Raw genomic sequence first — 23,041 nt, forward strand, 5'->3', positions numbered from 1 at the left:
TATTTATTTCATGTCCATGTAGCATTTTAGGTTTTAATGAATTTGTGTTTCTTTATTTCCTTCCAGCTTAGACCACTTCCTGCTATCAAAGGAGGCAACAGAAAATTTCTGGTTGAAACTAAGATCACACCAGGTTCTAGTTCCAGGCTCCTGTCACGGGTCCTTACAACCACTTCTGAACCTACTATTTCGACTCCCGCCACCACACTGCCTTCAACCACAGCCAGGATGACTATAGCTCAGGCAGCGAGGAGGGGTGGCATGTCTTCTACAACACGCCTCTTTGATCTCTCCTGTGATGAGGCCATCTGTTCTGCAGACAGCTTTTGTGTCAATGACTATGACCGAGGAGGCTCGCGCTGCCACTGCAACTTGGGAAAAGGAGGAGAGACGTGTGCGGAAGGTAGATTTCTGCATGCCTGCTACTGCTGCTGGCTTCTATTTGTCTGGGGCAAAGAGCGGTTTTGTGATGAAACAACCAAGGTGGACTTCGGGAATAGCCAGCTGGGCTTATTGTATCCTTAAGGGCAGTAGCAGCTTCCATCTTTCTGTTAATTCATCAGTCCCTTTGGTTCTCTTTCCTCAGCTAGGTGTGAAAAAGTTATTCCTTAATAAAGCTGAAGGCAGATACTGTGTGAAGACGCACAGGGTAGGTTAATCCTCCTTTCTCCTCCTAGGAGTAGGAGGGTGATAGAGCCAGGTATGTTGGTAGGCAACCAGACTTGGCAGGCTCCAGCCATAGCATAGCTTCCAGCAGCAACATTCAACCTTGTTTTGACCCTTGCCTTTTGCCTGCAGCTAGGCCTTGAACCACTTGCTTTTTCACTGTGTTCCATCGAATGATGCTGGTCTTGCAGTAGGGATGTGAGACAGAGTCCCCATTGTAAAGTCATCTCCTGAGGAGGCTTTATGCATGGTCTGCAGGGCAGAGATTTTGGAGTGGTAGTACCAGCATTTGGGTCAGGCAGCCTCAGGCAAGGGAGACACAAAACCCTCTCCCCAGTTCAGAAAGCATGACCTGAAGCCTGCATCAACGTGAGGAGGCATGATCATCCCAGCCAGGATTTGTTATGCATTCTCCCACCTCTCTGCAGAGTGGCTAAGCCACAGCAAGAGCTTGCTGAGCTGAAGGAGGCTGTCCTGCTTCTCCTTCCCTTGCCACCTTCCTGTCCTCTCCCTCTCCCGTCCTCCCCTTTCCCTAACTTAGCCCTTTTGCTGGGTCTGATGTTGAACTAATCACCTGGTAAGACAGTTCAGATCATTTACCAGGCCATAAGCAGCTCACCTATTTTTTTCCCATGGAGTTATTTTGCTCCTGGCTTGGTCACCAAGGGGTCAGATGAATGCCAGAGCTCATGCAAAGCGAGTGTTTCATTGCTTGTAGTCGTACTGTCCCATCAGCGAAGGAAGAGCTGAACTGTCCCTCTGCACGCTGAGCTGATCTACCCAAGTCCTGCAACACAGCTGAGCATCAGGGACACAGTTTTCTTCTGCAGGCTTGTGTTAGACTTTAGTGATGCACAGTGTCACGGATTGGGGATGCAGACACTGAGAGTGTTTGATCTCCTCCTCCCGGTGCTGGAGGAGAGAGACCTCATTCTGCAAACAATCTGCTGTGACTCAGCCACATGGAGCAGCTGCAGATGTGATTTTTGGCCTTGTTCAAGTATGAAGGGTCAAGGATTTATTTGAACTGACATAGCTGTATACAACTTCTAGAGCGGGTTTGTTGACATCAGTCCAAACCCACCATTTTTCACAAGGGGTGTGTTGTTCCTTGGTAAGTAGTAGCATTGTATACCAATATTCCCTTGTACTGAATTCCTCCACAGCAGCCGATATTGTTAAGTAGTATGTTAATCTGAGTGAAAACAGACTTTTTTTTACAATCAGCAGCTGCATGGCACTCTGGTCCAGTCAGTTCTGCTTGTGATCAGGACATTAATTAATTGCTTTCTGCTGTGACTCTATTTAGGTTTATAGCACCGGTCCTCTTGACCTCAACCTAAAATGTATGCTTTACAAACAAAAAAAGAGAGAGCACATTATTCAGATCCAAATATAAAACCAAAGAAAAACCCACTCAGTATTCAAGCAGCAAAGAGAAATAGAACTCCTCATCCTTTCAAGCTTGAAACTGTGTCTGTCCTCAGTGCTTCTGAGGAAAATGAGCAGCAAAGGTAGCACTATGACATCTCTGATTTTATTTTTCTGTGCTGATACCAGGGTGTTCCTCTAATGTAAGACAACAAAAGGTGAGGATTGATAACTCCAACTGACAAAACCAATATGTAGGGCAAATGTTGCAGCCAGGAATGGAGGGATGTCTTCAGGGACTCTCTTCTTCCCATCACTCCCTTTACCTTCTGCCCTGAGCTGACTTGAGGAAAGTGCTGGAAGCTGCTGGGCTCTTATGAGCCATCCAAGGATTCTGTGGATGCTGGACACAGAAACTATGGTGCAGAAGTAACTAATGTTGCGTAGAGTCTGGCCATATTTCCCATATATGTTTTTGTAATCCTGAAAAACAGCAAATGACTTTGTTGTCTCTGTGTTAAGTGAATTCTTAAAAGTAGGTACATATAAAGCAGATGGGCTTTGTCTTCTGTAATAACAATGAAAATCTGGAGAAAGTTCCACGGAAACCAGCAATTAAATGGTAGAGCAATATTTGGCCCCCAGTATCCTATTTCTTCACCAGTTCCTTGGGAATAAAGAACCAGTTCTGAAAAGTTGTGGGAGGACAAGGCAATAGGTTAAGTGATTGTTGACTGCTGCTGACTAATGATTGTCTTTGGAGGGACTCTGCCTTGCATTTTTGCCTGATGTGATCTAGTGATAAATGTGTATATTGATTTTTATATGGCAGAAAACTGCTAAATAACATGCTTCTGTCTTTACCTTCCAGATATTATTATCCAGTATCCTCAGTTCTCTGGCTACTCATACATTACCTTTGAACCACTGAAAAATTCCTATCAGACATTTCAAATCACCCTTGAATTCAGGGTAAGTTTAAGCAATTACAAGATCATATAGGAGCTTTAAGTTTTATTTGCTTATTCTGATGGTGTCCACAATGGAACAATAACATAACATCAGTATAGCTTATAATGTGATTGTGGTAAATCTATACATAATCTTCATCCCTAAATACGTGGCTTCCCCTTCAGTGAATGCAAGTGAAGTTGGTAAACTGAGCTAAAATATTTGCATCTATTAGTGGGAGACAGTGCACAAGAGAATCCCTGGGGCAGTAATACTGGCCTTGCAAACTAGCAGCAATGTGCACTGAAAGGGATTTGGCCGTGTGAATGAGCTACAGGCTGAAGTACATCTCAAATTTTAGTGAATTAGCGATTGGAAGTGGCATATCTTTGCATATAAGAACCTGTGATCTTGTACTGAGTAAAATACTGCCCTATAGCCAGAGTTCCTTTCTATCTTGCAGGATTTAAGTAGGCATGATTTTCCACCTCTGAAGTTTAGGATGCCAGCTACTAATGCGTGAAAGATACAGGACTACTTCAACTACAGTTCTGAGGTGTACATCCCAGAGCGACTTGTGTTAAAGCTGTCTGTGTGTTACAGACAGTGCTGGTAGGGCTGTCTGTAGGGAGAGTTACTGAGCTCTCAGGGGCACATCTGCTTTGATGTAAAGCAAACTTGCCAGCCTCACAGCCTATGTACAAGACTGTGACTAGAGCAGCATCAGTCTGTTGCCTCATCTGGTGATTTGACACTCCTCTGGCAATCTGTCAGCTTAAAATGCAGGATGGCTGTGAAAAGCCACTGTGTCAGCTGCGATGCGCATATGGAGAAATTGTGCCTGCACAGGTTGGTTGGCTTAAAAGGCGTCAGGCTCACTGAACACTGAAGCAGGGTGTGCGTATGCATGTGCAGTAAGTCTGATATGTCTACATTAACAAGCTTTCTAGGACATCTTTGCTAGACTTTGTGAACAGAGGAGTCATATGGGACATGTCTGACAGTCCACAATGCTTTCAGGCTTGCTTTTGGGTCTGATAGTATCATACTGTAAGTAGAAGAGATGTTCTTAAACCATTTAAGCATTAAGGCAATGTTTTTCTAGGTTATTCAAATGCAGGGTTCAAAACTGAACACAAGGTTCTCATTCTGCAAGTTAAAAACTTCCTTTAAAAACGTGGTCCCTCTTCTGGAGAAAAGTCCCCCAGTGCTGCTGAATTTATCTGTCACTGTGAGCCTTAGACTTTGATTTGTCATGTTAATGTTGTGATTACAGGCTGAATCAGAAGATGGTTTGCTGCTATACTGTGGAGAAAATGAACATGGTCGTGGTGATTTTATGTCACTAGCAATCATCCGACGTAGCATCCAGTTCAGGTAAAACCTCCACTGTAAATCTCATGCAAAGAGGAGAGGGCACTGATGCCTCCTGGGATTCACTGTTTGTGATTAATATCTGTCATGTATTTGACTTCTGCCCCAGGGGGTGCACAAAATGGACAATATTACTTCATTTAGCAGTTCTTCAACATTTTTTTTCTCTCATCCTTTAGCGGGTGGACATGGGCCCTCTTAAACTCTTTTTACTCAGACCTTGGCATAAAGGCAAATTAATCAGTTTTCTTCAAGGCATTGGTCTGAGGCTCATTGCTATGTTATCAGAAATGCTGATGATCCACTGCTTTTCCTAAACTTATGCTGTATCGAGCTGTGCATAGTCAATGTTTTTGGTTCACAGCAAAAGGACCTGCAGATAACGTAGCAAAATCAATGATTTAATGCTGGCAAGGGGTCTGGAACTTCATCTTATATCCCTTTTTTAAATGAGAGTTGCATGTTCTATAAATGAAGGTGACGAAATTGTAGTCCCGTAGATAGGAAGATTGTGAGAGAGTATCTCAAGGATCTCCTTACTTGGAAGGCTGAGTCCTTTGAAAGTATGGAGTAACAAAGTGGGTTGCATGCTGTAATTGTGTTTCTGTTCACCTGCACTGAACAGCAGTCATTAAAAACGGCACGTTTTGTGCACGTTTAGCTCCACGGAGACTCTCCTGGAGGTCTCCTTGTGTTGAGTTTCACATAGAATCACAGCGTTATTAATATAGCCCTGCCTTTCAACAGGGAGCTAGAAAAATTCCCTAGAGAAATTACTTTGATAGCTGGAACTCAGACAGTAATACCCTCCATCTTGAAACAGTTTCAGCGATTGGCAAGATTTGCAATGCACTTGGTATGGCCAGAGGGTGCTAAATCTTCTCTATGGGAGAAAGACAGATAGTGAAGTTTGAAACTTAAAACTAATCACGTGTAAACCTGCTGTCTAATTTTGCTGTGGTCTGCTAATGTGTGGTGTAGAACAGAGGGGTTCCCGGGAGTGAAAGGCATATTTGGAGGCTAAAACCGGCTTTCAGTTATTTGGTTAATTTCAGATTGTCGCCTTGCCTTCTCTTTTTCACTTTCCCAGGTTCAACTGTGGCACGGGAGTTGGAGTCATAACAAGTGAAAACAAAATCAAGCTGGGGAACTGGCACAGTGTCACGTTATTCAGAGATGGGATGAATGGCTGGCTCAGGATGGACAGTGATGCTCCAGTGACAGGAAAATCTCAGGTATGTAGTCCTGCCCCTGCAGTTTGACCTTGGGCTTTCTCAAGATTATGATGGCACTTTTTCTTGCTGGCAGAAATCTGGTCAGATTTAAAAGGTGCATTTTCATTTATCAGTGTTGGGACATTTAGTGAGCCAGGATCAGTGTACAGATTAACCTTCCACGTGCATGTTTTAGAAATAACATAGATAAATATCCTAGTGCTCAATTCCATCACAGTTGCCCTGCTGTCCTCCATGCTTGCTTTGCCGCCCTTCTGCTACACTTCGCTAGTCTCAGATACAGACTGCTGTTAAAAGTTTGCCAGGTTTTACAGCTGCTATCCCTACTTGCTTTTTTTTTAAGGCTCAGAGATCTGCTCTGTTTCCTTAGCCTGAAAGATTAGGTGCGTATGTGTATATATATACGTACAATATGCATATAGCTGCACAAGGTTTGTGTACAGTAGTGTAACTATGTATATACCATGAACATAGATTTAAGCACAGTATTGGAGGTAAACATTCTGGCCTGACTTATGTTAACACTGACAATTTTATGTGAGACTGCCAGCATAAAATATAATAGAGGTAGACGTCTTGACTTGCTCGTGTGTTGCCAGGCTAGAAAACAGAAGTGAAATTAAGGCACTGAAAAAAAAAAAGACGTGCAGATTGTTTTGGATGTCTTTCCTCTTCCCTTTGATAGCCACTATTAGCACGCCATCCCTAGCCCGGTGACTTCAGACATCCTATTACTTTACACTTTCATGTGCAGGCACTGAAGGGAAAAAAAAATGCCATAAATTGAGTTCTCATCAGCTGGAAATGACAGAGGAAAGGATTTCATTTTCTGTCACGTATCACTATGTGTTACCAGCTATGAGGCTATGCAGATACCAGTTGCTATGAGGCAAATGTGAATGAGGAGGGATCTGTCAAGTAAAGACTAATTCTATTGTGCATCACTGTGGTAAGACTGTATTTCACAGCATGTAACTATGAGCACCTATAGCCAAGAAAGATGAAATTATAGAAGTAAAGGTGCAACAAAGGGCTTGCAGGAGGGTTGTTGTCCACGCAGTCTACTACAAGAAGAGTTTAACAGTCAACACACATTATTCTAGCTGCAGATATAGCGGAAAAAAAAAGGTTAGTTGCTTCAGGTAATGTGCTCCACTGGAGCTTGCTGCCCTGTGGTATTGTTCCTCCAGGGACTCCTCCTTGGCCCTTTCTGGTTACAATGATCTGGATTAGTCTCTAGAGGGTGGTGGTCTTTTCTGAACTGGTTCGTTTTGACTCAAACAGTTAGGCAATGTCCACAACAGAAGTGGAGCTTGACAAACCTGGAAGGACAGAAGCATCAAAAGAAATGGAAGACATGAACCAATTGGAGACAGGCTGGAGTGCTGTATGCTCAGAGCCCTGGTACATCCCCACCATGAATCTATGTGGACATCTGAGCTTTCTTCAGCCACAGGCTACACCTGTATTATTTTTTGCTGCTGAAATTGAGATCCATTTTATGTGTTTCTGCAGTGGTTTGTGGAGTGAACATCCATACACTCAATAACCTTGGCTTATTTAGCCTGGCAAAATACAGGCGATAGGGATATAATTTATTGTTAGAAGGAAGGTAGGGCAGGAGTGAAAAATCCAGAAAGATTTCAGGCTAAAGGTCATCGCTGAGAGAAAGACACATTGGTAAAAACTGCCCATGAATAATTGTGGGAATTTTCAATGCTTTCTACTAAAGAGCAGTGTGATTTTGAAAAAGCCTTCGAGTAGCAGGCAAAACCCATGTGTTTTGGAAGGAATTATGACTCTATTGCCCACAATAGCACGGAATTTGATTCAGTGGTCCAAAAAGTTCTGTTTAGGTTTGTTTTTTTCTTTTCTTCCTTTCTATGCATTATAACAGAGTTAATAAACTTGCATGTGTACATTTCTACAGACAGGTTAAGCTAAAAAAAAAAAAAGAGGAGTAAATTTAGTGCTGGCAAAGTGAGCAGAAATCCACTGAAGTTATAGTCATGTCAGTTTATGCTGTGTCTGGGTTTTTACTGTTGTTTTTTTGTCATTTTATCATTATTCAACACTAAGCACTTGCTGGGTTCCTTCTAAAAGGCAGTATCCCATTGGTCTGTGCCCTGAAGAGCTTAGATTTTAGAAGACAGGATTTGGGAAAAATTAAAGGAAGAAATTGCAACAGAAACAGATCACAATCCCTCCTCAGAATGCAGTGATTTTAAAGCTTTTTATTTTGCATGGAGTAGTCCGTGTTATGATGGATGCAGGTACACAAAAGTAACATTTGTAGAGTAGAGGAATGACTAATAGAAAGGAATTATCAATCAGCAAACTACATATTCCCTGAGACAATTTTGGTGGAGGGGAAAAATGATTGTACATGGTGTGGCTTTATTTGTTATCCTGTGTTATATCTGTTCTACAACATCTCATCGTCTGTTTTCCCCTCAGGGCCAATATAGTAAAATTACATTCCGGACTCCCTTCTACGTTGGCGGTGCCCCCAGCGTGTACTGGCTGGTCAGAGCCACAGGCACCAACCGTGGGTTTAAGGGCTGCGTTCAATCCCTCAGTATTAATGGAAGGATAATTGATATGAGACCTTGGCCATTAGGGAAAGCTCTCAGTGGTGCTGATGTCGGTAAGTGTAATAGTATGGAGTCTTTAATAAGTGATAAACCAGGGGTTACTTTTTTTGCCTATTGAACAACAAAAAAAATGAGTCCAGCCTTGAGATGTGGAAATTGTGGTCTCTATTTCTCTGTTCTTTTGCACATTGTTTTTGCTGGGTCTGTAGCAGGGAAGTTTTATAAAGCAATAATGCCTCGCGACCCCCTGAGGAACCTGAGTATATGTAAGTCTATGGAACCTGATGAGATGCATCCCAGAGTCCTGAGGGAACTGGCTGATGTAGTTTCCAAGCCACTCTCCATGATATTTGAACAGTCATGAAGTCCCTGGTGACTGGAAAAGGGAAATATTGCACCCATTTTTACAAAAGGTAGAAAGGAGGACCCAGGAAACTATTTGCCTGTCACCCTCCCCTCTGTGCCTGGGAAGATCATGGAAAAGATTCTCCTAGAAGCTATGCTAAGGCACATAGAGGACAGGGAGGTGATTTGAGACAACATGGCTTTACAAATCCTGTCTGACCAATCTAGTGGCCTTCCATGATGGAATTGAGTGCATCAGTGGACGAGGGAAGAGCTATGGATGTCATCTATCTGGACTTCTGTAACGCCAGTGACACAGTCCCCCACAACATCCATCTCTCAAAACTGGAGTGAGATGGATTTTATGGGTGGACTGAAGATCAGTGACCAGTGGTGTCCCTCAGAGATCCATATTGGGACCAGGACTGTTTATATCTTTATTTAAACATAGTGTGATGGAGTGCACTGCACCCTCAGCAAGTTTGCAGTTGATACCAAGCTGACTCATGCAGTTGACATGCCTGAGGGATAGGATGCTGTTAAGAGGGACCTGGACAAGCTTGAGAATTGGGTTCCTGTATACCTCATGAGGTTCCACAAGGCCAAGTGGAAGGTGCTGCTCAAGTAATTATGCTTCGTGACCTCCTGAGGAACCCGAGTGTATGTAAGTGCTTGACAAGATGCCAGAGGGCTGAGGTAAACTAGCAACCCCCAAATCAGATATTGGCTGGAGGATGAAGGGGTTGAGAGCAGTCCTGCCAAGAAGGGCTTGATGGTACTGGTAAATGGGTAGATGGACATGAGCTAGCAATGTACAGTTGCAGCCCAGAAGGCAAATGATATCCTGAGCTGCATGAAGAGGATGGCCAGCACGTCAAGGGGGATGATACTGCCCCTCTGTTCTGCTCTGATGAGAAACCACCTGGAGTACTACATTGAGCTCTCTAGTCCTCAGCACAAGAAAGACATAGACCCGTTTTAGTGGATCTAGAGGAGTGACACAAAAATGATATAAGGGGTGGAATAGCTCTCGTCTGAGGACAGTCTGAGAGAATTGGGGTTGTTCAGTCTGGAGAAGAGCAGGCACCAGGGAGACCTTATTGTAGTCTTTCGGTACTTCCAGGGGCCCTATAAGAAATATGAGGACAGAGTGTTGCAGTAAGACAAGGGGTAATTGTTTTGAAATAAAAGAGGGTAGATTCAGTCCCAATATAAAGAAGACAGTTTTTACAGTGAGGGTCATGAAACATTGGAGCAGGTTGCCCAGAGTAGTAATAGAAGTCCCATCTCTGGAAACAATCAAGGTCAGGTTGGATGGGGCTCTGAGCCACCTGATTTAGTTGGAGATCACTCCAGGGACTAGATGACCTTTAAAGATACCTTCCAAAACAAACCATTCTATGAAACATCACTGAAGTATACCAAAATGCAGTTGTGCAGCACATTAGTAAAACTAGTTCTCATGAGCAAATGGGAAACACAGTGTTGCCAATGTAATTACATCTGCTCCAGTAATTCTGCCAACATCTCTCTGGATGCCTCTTTATGTTCCTGACTGACAGAGTCGTATCATTAGAAATCAATAGTATGCACACCGTGTTTGTATTTAAAGCACCATGGATGCAACAAAATATATTTTGCCTAAAGGCATCATTGCACTTGTCCAAAGTAGAGTTCTTAGGGTTCTTTCAGACACAGCAGTGCTGTGGCCGTTACAACCAGCTTTTTCCCAAGAAATCCCATTACTGCTGAGACAAATAGGCTTTCCTGTTGACCATCCATTGTTTTAATTTCCAGTATGTTTTAAAAATACCATGGAATAAATTCTTTCAACAGCTTTATGAAGTGGTATTATAACATTATCTGCCCTTCACAGATTAAAAATGGAGAAGTAGGGAAGTTAATTAACTGTTCTGGTCTTATTCATTCGTCTCTATTTCATCCATGTAATGGGCATTTGAAAAAAAACACAGGGCAACAAAAATCCTTGCTTAAATGACCTCACAGTCTAAGCAGTTTAAGAATAAGAGTAAACCTAAGGGAGAAAGGAAGTGTTAAAGGCAGGAAATAGATCCCGTATCACTGAACTCTTCATGTCATGCTTCAGCCACAGAGTCGTCTTTCTTCTCCTCTATAGCTGTGCATTTGACATCCCAAGAAGGAAGTGATTAATGAGAGAATTCCAAACAATAACTCTGTATTCTCTAGACAACATGACCAAACTTCTTTGCAATACAGGAAGGGCAACAGAGTGGCCCAAGAAACAGATGGTTAAAAGAGTAAGACTTTAGAAGCAGATAGCAATTTCACGATAGAGTGAGAATCTATGGAATTTAGGTAGACTGATGAAAGCCCTTCTAAAGTCTCAGAGTCCTAATCTCTATTGCTTTTGAGGCTGCAGGTAGTTTCATTCCCATCCATGAATGCTCCACATACTACTGCGGTAACAATCAACATCAGTGGAAATAAATTGTGGGTTCTACCATGTGTGACTTGAAATTGATCGAACCTTACGGTCCTTAGGTGGCTGTACTTGCTTATATGAAACTGTACCAGGAGAGACTTGCAAACAATATGCCATGTAAGTTAAGCTTAAAATAAATGAATTGCAGGTGAACTCTACTAGGGTTCAGACATGTTTTTTGCTAGCCAGTCTTTTGTTTGTTTGCTGTTGGCACAGTGTATAAATCAAGGGTCTTATGGTACACATAGGCTGCAGAATTGAGGGTGGGGGGAGAGACATCCATCCTGCCCATGCTCTGTTTTTTCCATCTGCTTGAGAGCAGCCCTGCAGAGAAGGCCTTGGGGGTGCTGGTTGATGAGAAGCTCGACATGAGCCGGCACTGTGCGCTCAGAGCCCAGAAGGCCAACCGTGTCCTGGGTTGCATCCAAAGCAGCGTGGCCAGCAGGGAGAGGGTGGAGATTCTGCCCCTCTATTCCTCTATTGGGAGAGCTCATCTGGAGTATTGTGTCCAGTTCTGGAATCCTCAACGTAAGGATATGGAGCTGTTGGAATAGCTCCAGAGGAGTGCTACAGAGATGATCAGAAGGCTGGAGCACCTTCCCTATGAGGACAGGCTGTTGCGCTTGTTCAGGCTGGAGAAGGGAAAGCTCAGAGGAGACCTTATAGCGACCATCCAGTACCTGAAGGGGCTACAGGAAAGCTGGAGAGGGGCTATTCATAAAGGCTTGTTGGGATAGGACCAGGGGAATGGGTATAAACTGGAGAGGGGCAGATTTAGACTGAACATTAGGAAGAATTTCTTCACTGTGAGAGTGGTGAGACACTGGCCCAGATTGCCCAGGGAAGCTGTGGCTGCCCCATCCCTGGAGGTGTTCCAGGCCAGGTTGGATGGGCCTTGGGCAGCCTGAGCCAGTGGGATGCCCCTGCAGATGCAGAGCGTGGCAGATGCAGTAAAGATGAGGGTTATCTTAGTTTTCTATTTGTGTCTCAGACTCAGTACATCTAGTTCCTCGTTGACCCACTTGGTCCTAGTTTCCTCATCTACAAAACAAACCTTGTGCTACTAATGACTGTGATGTGAGTACAAGACAGAGCATGGAAGGGATCTGAGAGACTGAATGCCCGTCCTGCTCTGGTACCAGGGCCATTGCAATGCAGCCCAGATGGGAAAAAGATGGCTGAATGAGCGCTATGAGCATCCCTGCTCCCATGGCAGGGCGTGGGGTAGCCATTTCAAGGGGTTATTGTCCCCTCCCATGCAGAAGAATTTGTTTTCATCTTGGGGGACATTTATATCTTGCTTAAACTCCTTGGATTAGCCCTGGCTGGCACACTGTCTTATGACTGCTGTACTTGAATTTTCTCTCTATACAACAAAAAATGGACCTGGCAGGAGATGTGTAGGTGTACAGTATGAGACAGTTCTGGTATGGCAGGGAGTTGTACCAGATGACCTAAGAGTTATTACTGTCTCTGTCCTGAGTTGATGAGTAAAGGTTGTTTTCCATCGTGGATGAAAGGGGTGATCATGGGTTAAAATCAGAGGAGCCCACAAGAAAGGGGACTTTGTGATAGGAGTCTGTTACAGACCACCCAGCCAAGAAGAAGCTGCTGATGAACTCTTCTATAAACAGCTGGGGACAGTCTCTAAATCTCTGCCTCTTGTCCTTGTGGGAGACTTTAACTTTCCGGATGTCTGCTGGGAGTACAATACAGCAGAAAGGAAACAGTCTAGGAGGTTCCTGGAGTGCATCGAAGACAACTTCCTTGCACAACTGGTTAGCGAACCAACAAGGGAGGGTGCCTTCCTAGACCTGCTGTTTGTGAATAGAGAAGGTCTTGTTGGGGATTTGACGGTTGGAGGACGCCTGGGATTAAGTGATCATGAGATGATAGGGTTTTCAGTTCTAGGTGGGATTAAGAAGGGGGTTAGCAAAACAGTCACATTAAACTTCCAGAGGGCAGACTTTGGCCTGTTCAGAAGGTTGATTAGCAAAGTCCCGTGGGAAACAGTCCTTCAGGGCAAGGGAGCCCATGAGGGTTGGGCGCTCTTGAAAAATGAAATCCTATCAGCTCAAGAGCAGGCCATCCCTGTGTTCCGGAAAAGGAGCTGGCGGGGGGAAAAGCCAGCTTGGTGGAGCAGGGAGATCTCAAGATGCGTCAATAAGAAGAAGAAGCTCTATGTGCTCTGGAGGAAAGGACAGGCATCTTGGGTGGACTACAGGGACGAAGTGAGATCGTGCAGGGAAAAAATCAGGAGGGCCAAGGTCCAACTAGAATTAAAACTCGCTAAGTCTGTGAAAGACAACAAAAAGTCTTTCTACAAGTACATTAACAGGAAAAGGAGGACGAGGGAGAATATCCAGTCTCTAGTGGATGCAGAAGGAATAACAGTGACAGGGGATAAGGACAAGGCTGAGGTACTTAATGCCTTCTTCGCCTCAGTCTTTAATAGCAAAGGAAGTTGTTCCTTCTGTTTACAAATCCAAGAGTTAGAGGGGCAGATTGAGGCTCCCGTGATCCAAGAGGAGGCGGTTAGAGACTTGCTTGTCCAGCTAGACGTCCACAAGTCTATGGGGCCGGATGGGATCCACCCAAGAGTATTGAAGGAACTGGCGGATGTCCTTTCCAAACCCCTATCCATCATCTTCCAGCGGTCCTGGCTGACTGGGGAAGTTCCACTAGACTGGAGGCTGGCTGATGTTGTGCCCATCTACAAGAAGGGTTGCAGAGAGGATCCGGGGAACTACAGGCCTGTCAGTCTGACCTCAGTGCCAGGGAAAGTCATGGAACAGGTAATCTTGAGTGCTATCATGAAGCACACGCAAGAGAACCGGGTGATCAGGCCCAGTCAACATGGGTTTACAAAAGGCAGGTCTTGCCAAACTAACCTGATCACCTTCTATGACAAAATCACTCAACTACTGGATGGGGGAAAGGCTGTGGATGTAGTCTTCTTGGACTTCAGTAAAGCCTTTGACACAGTTTCTCACAGCATTCTGCTGCAGAAACTGTCAGCCTCTGGCCTGGACAGGCGCACACTCTCCTGGGTTGAAAACTGGTTGGATGGCCGGGCCCAGAGAGTGGTGGTCAATGGAGTTAACTCCAGCTGGAGGCCAGTCACAAGTGGAGTTCCTCAGGGCTCAGTACTGGGTCCAGCTCTGTTCAATGTCTTTATCAATGACCTGGATGAAGGCATCGAGTGCACCCTTAGCAAGTTTGCAGATGACACTAAGCTGGGAGGAAGTGTCGACCTGCTGGAGGGTAGGGAGGCTCTGCAAAGGGATCTGAACAGGCTGGACTGCTGGGCCGAGACCAATGGGATGAGGTTTAACAAGGCCAAATGCCGGGTCCTGCACTTGGGGCACAACAACCCTATGCAGCGCTACAGACTGGGGGAAGAATGGCTGGAGAGCTGCACAGAAGAGAAGGACCTGGGGGTGCTGGTTGACAGCCGACTGAACATGAGCCAGCAGTGTGCCCAGGTGGCCAAGAAGGCCAACGGCATCTTGGCTTGTATCAGAAATGGGGTCACCAGCAGGTCCAGGGAGGTTATTCTCCCTCTGTACTCAGCACTGGTGAGACCGCATCTCGAGTACTGTGTTCAGTTCTGGGCCCCTCACCACAAGAAGGATGTTGAGGCTCTGGAGCGTGTCCAGAGAAGAGCAACAAAGCTGGTGAGGGGGCTGGAGAACAAGTCTTATGAGGAGCGGCTGAGAGAGCTGGGATTGTTTAGCCTGGAGAAGAGGAGGCTGAGGGGAGACCTTATTACTCTCTACAACTACCTGAAAGGAGGTTGTGGAGAGGAGGGAGCTGGCCTCTTCTCCCGAGTGACAGGGGACAGGACTAGAGGGAATGGCCTGAAGCTCCGTCAGGGGAGGTTCAGGTTGGATATCAGAAAAAAATTCTTCACAGTAAGAGTCATTGGGTACTGGAACAGGCTGCCCAGGGAGGGGGTCGAGTCGCCTTCCCTGGAGGTGTTTAAGGAACGGGTGGATGAAGTACTTAGGGACATGGTTTAGGGAGTGTTAGGAATGGTTGGACTCGATGATCCAATGGGTCCTTTCCAACCTTGTGATTCTGTGATTCTGTGATTACAACCCAGCACAGCAGCCAGTTACATCTGTGTCCTCCCTTGTGCTTTTTCTTTCTGGTTGTGGGATGAGAAGCCAAACTGTAAACCTGATGGCGTAGTAGTGCCAGTACCTGATTGAAGATTTGTGGAGTCCTGTTCCGGAAACTGTCTTAACAATCAAAATGCTGTATTTAAACAAAACAGAAAGGCATATCTTATTCTTGCAAAAATTTTGCAAAACTTCTCTCAGTCACCTCAAATAACAAAACTATTCTCCAGTGTTTACTGCCTTACAACACCTGTGTCGTCTCAGAGGTGATATTTCAATGTGCCTCAAAATAAATATATGATTCATAACTTGTCATAAACACTTTGCACCTCCAAATGGCATTCTTACATTTGTACACCACAAACATCTTATTTCAGCTTTCTAAGTATGTAATATCCATCTGTTACTATCAGTGAGGGGAGAATTATTTAGCAAGCAGCTAAACTAAAGGAGAAAAAAAACAAAATCAATAAGTACTTAATCAGATATACATTTGACTATCACACAATCTAACCTTATAAATACCAGTTTTAAGGAGTAATTGAGTAAATTATGTGTTCTACCATAATTTCAGCTTCGTTCCAGCAAGAAAAAATTATCTCCTTGTTATTTTAGTTGGTGTGCCAGTGTAGTAGAAATGCTTCCTAAGAAGCCTATATGCTGATAGTATGGATTATATGCAGACAAAAAGGTTGTCAACATTATTTTAGTTAATAAGATTAATTGAAGATGATTAGCACATTCTATGCTTACCATAGCACAAATTTACATGAACAAAGAAACAAGATAGTTGAAATTCAGCAGGTCACAGTGCTTGTAAACAGTCTGGAGTGATTTCTATTTTATAAGAATGTAAAGATAGGAACAAAAGCAGAAGACAAGTAATCCAGGGAACATCTGAAAGCTAAGATTTTTTAGAAAGGACTAATTTTTGCTGTTTTAAGGGTCTGTCCCTGCTCTGATGCTTAAAAAAAAAGCTAAAAATCAATTTACTTTGTCTAAATTACATACTGTTTGACAAACTGGGAATGCATCTAGGCAGGAGGGTAAATTGTATGGGTTAGCAGCAATGATCAACAGCCACATAAATCTTCTTTGGCAAACTTCTCTGATAAATCAATGTTCTGGCTCTGTGTTTAGGTGAGTGTAGCAGTGGCATCTGTGATGAGGCTGCCTGCATCAACAGCGGTACCTGTACTGCGAGCAAAGCAGATTCATACATTTGCCTTTGCCCTCTTGGATTTAAAGGTCATCACTGCGAAGAAGGTGAGAGGATGCTGGGCTGCTTATATTTCTTTATATGTCTTAGTTATGTTTGATGTATTTTCCAAATAGTGACATCCAAAAAGGTCTTATGTTATTACAGTGACAGAAGACAGTACTCGATATTTCGTCTTTTCATATAGTGAAACCCTCCCCCACTATTCGCTTTGGAGTTACATCCAGCTCTTACATAATCAGTGATTCTCAAACCTCTTTACTTATTAACCTAACTATAATTAAACATTCAAACTTACTTTTCAGAAGGTAAAATAATGTACCACTCTAAAGCTCCACATCATTAACTCTAAAAAAAAATCCTCACTTTTCTCCTAAAACAGTTGTCAGTTGCATATTCTGAAATGTGAAGGACTCAATATCAATTTCCTTCTGAAATCACATACAGTCAAACAGTCAAACACATCCAGTATTATTTTCTGTGCTGCAGAACTTTTCATGCCACCACGGGTTGTGTGCATGCTTTCTACTTTGAAAAACTTGGAAGTATATACTTTGAAGTATAACGCATTAAAAAAATCTATTAAATTCGGAAGACAAAATTTTGAGATTGTTTTTCTTAATGTTAGTTTTAAGTACCTAACAAAGGGAAGTGACACAGGTTGGTAGAAGTTATTCCCTTACCTTTGAACCTCAAGTGACCTGCTTGTGTATTCTGTTTTTCCAGCACTCACCTTGGCCATACCTCAGTTCAACGAGTCCTTACATTCATTTGCTAGTACACCCTGGCCCTTGGAACCGCAGAATTATCTTTCCTTCATGGAGTTTGAGATGACATTTCGTCCAGATTTAGAGACTGGTGTCCTTTTGTACAGCTATGACACAGAGAGCAAGGACTTCCTCTCTATTAACATGCTGGCTGGTTACGTGGAATTCAGGTTCGACTGCGGCTCAGGAACAGCTGTTATCAGGTAAACAGCATTGCTTGTGTTTCCTTTCCAACAGTGCCGCAGTGCTGATCCAGGAGAGGAATAGGCTGGGAAGAGTAATAGCCTATAATGAGGTATGGGACCTCATCAGTCTCTAGTCCCTGCTTGTCCTAAGGAAGCACAGAAACAGTAGAACTGTATGTAAGGGGACAGGATTTTCTTCCTACGTAAGTTTATGTTTCAAAGCTTTGTTATCAGTGTTACCATGTCATGCCACCATCTTACTGCGGATGTTAAATACATTTCTGTACGTTATTGCAGAAATTCCTGTCTTCCCTCTGTAGCACTGTGCTGTAGCTAATTAGAGGATCTAGAGCTATTTTATGTGTTTACTTTCTAGCTTCAGGGTTGTGCAATACTGGCACTTCCATGTGCATCCTCCTCCCTGGTCTCCAGTTCCAGGCAGTAAGTACCAGGCTGGAGTTGTCACAAGAAGATACACCTCCAGGTCCCTTTTTTCCTAATAATGTTGTGGCTTTGGGGATCTAAAACAAATATCCAATGTACATGACTTAAGCAGTCTAAAAGATAACTATCTATGGTTTAAATGAGTCACCTAGGCTTCCAAAGATAGACCTTCTGAGAACAAAGGCGGACTTTCTGAGAATATTTCATCATGTTCTAAAATTAATGTCTGGGACAGGAGCAATGAAATCCCTCAAAAAAGGTCTGCTCTCTCTCTCTCTCTGTGTAACTGAGTGGCCAGCCCCTGGATAGCTGTTCTCTGGGCTCTTCTGAAAAGGCATAGGGCAGGACAGAGGCACTTAGTACCTTGGATGTAGTCCATGAGGCTGCTGGCTAGACCAGGCTGATCTAATATTTAGAAATATTCTATATAAAGCTTACGTAGAACATGTACACTCCCACCACGTCTTGAATACCGTATATTTCCTGTGGATGGACATTAGAAATTTTGACTATAATGAGATGAGGAGAAATGTACTGATTTTCCACTGAATGAGAACTCAAGCGAACAAATCCATTCTGATGACAAAATGAGAGATGGAATTTCAAGGGGGCAAATGCAAAATAAACCACAACCCCAACAATGGACAGCTGTGGCAATACAGTTAGAATTGTCATACAGAGAAAGGACCTGGAATCATCATGGGTAGTTCTATGAAAGCAACAACTCACTGCTTAGAGAAAAATATATAAATCCAAGTACAATGCAGAGAATTATTAGGAATGGAATAAGGAACAATGCCTCTGCAAAGATTCACAATGCACTCTGTCTTGAAAACTTGCTGCCATTCTCGTCTCTTCATTTCAGAAGAAATTAGCAAAATTAAAAAAGAAGTGTAGTGTTGACATTCAGAGGAAGGAAAGAAACAGCTTCCATAAATACAAAAGGAAGAAAGAAACAGCTTCCACAAATACAGAAGGAAGAAAGAAACAACTTCCACAAATACAGCAGGAAGAAAGAAACGGCTTCCACAAATACAGCAGGACCCCTCAACACAGAAAAGAAAGAGTTTGGAGGAAGTATGGTAAAGGTTTTTAAACTGTGAATGACATGGAAATAAACAAGGAATGATTATTCCATATTTCTTTTTTTTCAGTATGGAGGAATTAGAATGAGCCCAGTGACACTGCAAAGCAATATTCAGCAAACAAAGAAAATAAGAATTTTTTCAGACAACACATAGATAAGTTGTGGAAAGTAATTGTCACAGCACGTTACAGATGCCAGTACTATAAATAGGTTAAAAACCAGAAAAAAATTAGAGAAATTTGAAGAAAGCTCCATTGAGGGAGATCAAACACAATTGTACGGATGCAGCCTCTGACTCAGGAAATTGCTAAATGACAAGTTGCCAGCAGCCGGGAGGATATTTGAAGGGACGAATCACTCCATCCTTGCCCTGTTCTTTTCTCTTGCTGAAAAGCAGCAGAAATGGCTAATGTCGGAGATATTAGCTCCAATCCGAATGGCCCTTCTCACAAGACTCTTCAATCTTTTTCTGATTACAGCTGTCTAATTCCTATTACTGGCAACCATAAGACGTTAAAGTAGACATTCTTTTCCCACAAGAATATTGCAGTGCTTCAAAACACCTTAGATTAAAGGTTGACTGAGATGTAGGCTTGAAAAATGGGATGAGAGCTGCACTCGCATCCCTGGGAGTGGAAACTGCCCCTTTCTATTGGAAAGCAGAAGAGCAAGCAGGAAACCAGGTAGCACCTGGATCACACGCATTGGTAAAAACTTGATGCCATAGCTCTGTAGTGGGGGGTGACCCATGAGACCAGCAGGCTTCCTTGAGAATTGTCAGGATGTGCTGTTCAGCTTCTTTTTCTAGACAATATGCGCAACTCATACCCTGCCATCAGCCCTGTCAATGATTAAATAAATTAAGTTGATTCCTTGGGTTTTGTGCCTGCTTAGCTGATACCCACTTAAAAGTCTGCTTTGATCTTCATTATACTGCTTCATGCCTACCCTTTGTCCTAAACAGATATAACTATGATCACCCTGACTATCTCTTCCATAGGACCAGACTGTTAAATACATAAATATGTAAATAATAATAACAACAGAATTATAATGTTTTTGTAATTAAGGATGAGGCAAGCTTGTTAATGTGTGGCAGCAGCAGCAGTAGGAAAGCTGACATGGGTCAAGCTTGGATTTTGACTGAAGTGTTCTGGGATGGAAGCAGCACCAGTGTGTGCAGGGGTCAGGGATGCCAAGCAAACTGACAAATGCAAACCAAGAGCTATTTACCAAAATAACTCGGATAAGAATTTACTGTCACCTGGCATTTCTCTTGGCCAGGCATTTGCAGGATCAAAAACTTCACCATTTGATGTATTTTTTAAGGTTCGATTTGTACAGGGAAAATAGTCCTTAGCACCACAGCACATGAAGAGCCAGAGGTGTTCAAATGTATGCGGAAAGTATTACCAAACTCATGCTGCTTTAAAAAAGCCCGTGAGCCAAGAAATAGCTTGCAGCTCTGAAGTGATGACTCTGCAAGGCTTAATCATCCCTAATTGTAATTAAATCTAGCAGAACAGGAGGGTTGGCATGATGATGACCTAATCAGCAGAGGAGATAAAATGCATACATTGCTGCTTATTAGGTAACCAAACTTATCTGGTTCCTTTATATGTATATAATGAATTCTTCAAGATGATTACATTCTGTTTCCTATTGTTTTACCCAAGCTAGCTAAACCCTAAATGTCACTGCATAAGGAAAAGGACAAGTGAATGGCATTGCTGGATATTTTTTTATGGGGATTTCGGAAGCAAGTTTTGAAGTAATATTGCCAGCATTGTCCAAATAGATGAAAATAGGCTTTGAGAAAATCTGGAGGAGCAAAATAAATATAACAAAAAGATTTCAAAGCTCAAGTTGATAGTTCAGAAAAAAAAAAAATGAAATTGTTGTTTTCACACTTTCAGAACTATATACTCTTTTAAATCAGCATTTGAATCATTATTGCCTCACCATTTCAAATTGCAATTTTTTTAGTTTGTTCATTTTGAAATGTATCTTTTTTTTTCATTTTTAAATGTAAGTAGCCTGAAAATACAGAACTTTATTTCACTCAAGACAGTTTTGTATTTTTTCATTGAAAGCTAGAAAGTCTTCGGGTGTCCCAGATAATGTGGTTTCTAAGTTTTGCAGCTTAACCGGTGAATCAAGCACAAGCTTCCATTGCTCCTGGAGGAAAGACTGCAAGATAACATTTAGATATAAAATATTTAAAGCAGTGTAGTAAAAGGACATTTGAAACTAACGTACCAAGTTCTGTAGAATTTATAAATTGGCAAGTGGTTTTGCCCTTTATACAGGCTGCTATTCATATTAGTGCTGAGCTAATAAGGATTGTATGAACTGTTTTGAAACGGTTCCTTTGAGACTCATGAACGCTTTGCACAACTGGAGATTATTGTTCCTAGCCAGGATCTCATCACATCATTAGGATGATATTTTAGTTACTTCCCCTTAAACATCAGCCAGGCTGCCTGTCTCTATGTGTGTGTGTGTAGATGTCGCTCTAACAGGCTGCATAAATACAGCTGATAAGCCAACACAAAGTACTTCTGTTTTAAAAGAGGAGAAAGAATGTGGGACTAAACTGACTATTAAGTGGGAAGTTTAATCTCCAGGCTTCTGTCGTTGTGAAATGAGGATGTACAGCTGAGGCAAAAATTCTTCTTTATGCATTATGGATGACTGAGCAGAAAAATTAACTCAGAGGTAGATGAAATGCGTGCAGATTATATAAATCTTTCATTTATAAATAAGAGTAGAGGGCTTGTTATTTGCGATAAGAATGTGGTCCTGTTTTCTTTCGCTAAGGGGACTTAGAAATTATGTTACTTCCTTATAAGGAAAGAAATGCTTCTTTTGTATTTTTTATTTAGAAAATAATCCCAGAGGGCTTGACGTTTTAGCATAACATTTGAAAACATCAGAAAGTCAAAAGTGTAAATTACTTGTAAGTTTTCTTCCCCTTAAAACAGGAGTGAAGAACCTGTCAGTCTGGGTCAATGGCATGAGTTACGAGTGTCTCGCACAGCGAAGAATGGTATCCTACAAGTGGACAAACAAAAGCCAGTGGAAGGGATGGCAGAGGTGAGCATATGGCATGAGTTGTCATGATTATGGCTGTTAGACTATAAAATGATTACATGGTAAACTACACAGGCTGCTCCCAAAGCTCTTATGAGCTCAAAAAAAGTATACTTATTAGGGCGTTATTTTCTTAGGCCTAGAACTGGAGATTTGCACACGAAGTCTTCCCTTTGACGACAGAGATCCTTGTAACGGAAGCTGATATCACAACCTTATCTGCACTTGCCACGTAACTGGATTCATATTTTTGTGTTCAGTTCATAAATGTTCATGAAATTCTTTCCTTGCTACTCACCAGCTCTGGCTAAGTCATCGAAGAATGTATGCATTATGGAATGCATGGTCTGGAGAAGGATGAAATTGAAAAATGTGCACAAAGTCCTGATTTTACTTCTCTCGATATTGTGCTGGAAAGGTGGGCCGGAAGAGAATTGTTCTTTTGTTTTCTCCTTGCAAAAGCAATTTTCAGGACAAAGTAATGCCTGGAATACCCAGAGAGCTGATGACTTGCAGGTTATTCTTCACTCAACAAGAAGTCATAATAAGTCTTAACTTTTAATAAATTATCAAAATATTTTATTAAATAATAGTTTATTTTAATAAAACATTAACAACTAATGAGTCCAGTTTTTAATAAGGTCGAACTTTGTTGAGCCAAGCAGGGTATTCTCTCTAAGCACTCAATTGCAGATACAGAGGTACTTTTTTCTCCCAAGAACATGTTTAGAAAATGTCTTTTAATCTTTCCTAGTGGAAAGTCTGGCCAGAAAACCAGAATCCAGATTCTGCTAACAGAATTTTTTTCTGCAAACTGGGAAACTATTTACAGCCTAGATTTTTATTGAAAAATGTAAGTAGTTGAAATCTCAGTTGTGTGTCAAGAAACAGATTGAGTGGGAAGCATTCAAACAGAACAGTGGAGACTTCTTTACATATATGATGAATGAAGATGAAGACTTCCATTTTTTTCTCTAAGTGCTGCAGTGCAGCTGTGGAAGGATGTTGGCTTGGAGCTGCCAACAAAGAAATCACAGGAGCTCCTACAGTACTGGCGTTACACAGCTATTCTGTCCTTAGCTGTAGATGTCTTCCAATTGACTCCAGGATGCTGACTAGTCC

At 42.5% G+C, this 23,041-nt stretch overlaps 1 protein-coding gene across 2 annotated transcripts in view; it reads left to right on the plus strand.

Annotated features, from left to right (window-relative positions):
• Positions 1 to 23,041, plus strand: part of EGFLAM (EGF like, fibronectin type III and laminin G domains) — a 79,040-nt gene that overhangs the window by 42,901 nt on the left and 13,098 nt on the right. For both annotated transcript variants that reach the window (XM_054054428.1, XM_054054427.1), the window contains exons 9-16: positions 67 to 403; positions 2,909 to 3,009; positions 4,265 to 4,365; positions 5,453 to 5,597; positions 8,055 to 8,244; positions 16,265 to 16,390; positions 17,070 to 17,313; positions 21,811 to 21,922. In XM_054054428.1, the coding sequence (XP_053910403.1) occupies positions 67 to 403; positions 2,909 to 3,009; positions 4,265 to 4,365; positions 5,453 to 5,597; positions 8,055 to 8,244; positions 16,265 to 16,390; positions 17,070 to 17,313; positions 21,811 to 21,922 (1,356 nt within the window). The remainder of the gene's footprint in view (positions 1 to 66; positions 404 to 2,908; positions 3,010 to 4,264; positions 4,366 to 5,452; positions 5,598 to 8,054; positions 8,245 to 16,264; positions 16,391 to 17,069; positions 17,314 to 21,810; positions 21,923 to 23,041) is intronic.

This window comes from Cuculus canorus, chromosome Z (assembly GCF_017976375.1).
Source record: "Cuculus canorus isolate bCucCan1 chromosome Z, bCucCan1.pri, whole genome shotgun sequence".
NCBI classification, from domain to species: Eukaryota; Metazoa; Chordata; class Aves; order Cuculiformes; family Cuculidae; genus Cuculus; species Cuculus canorus.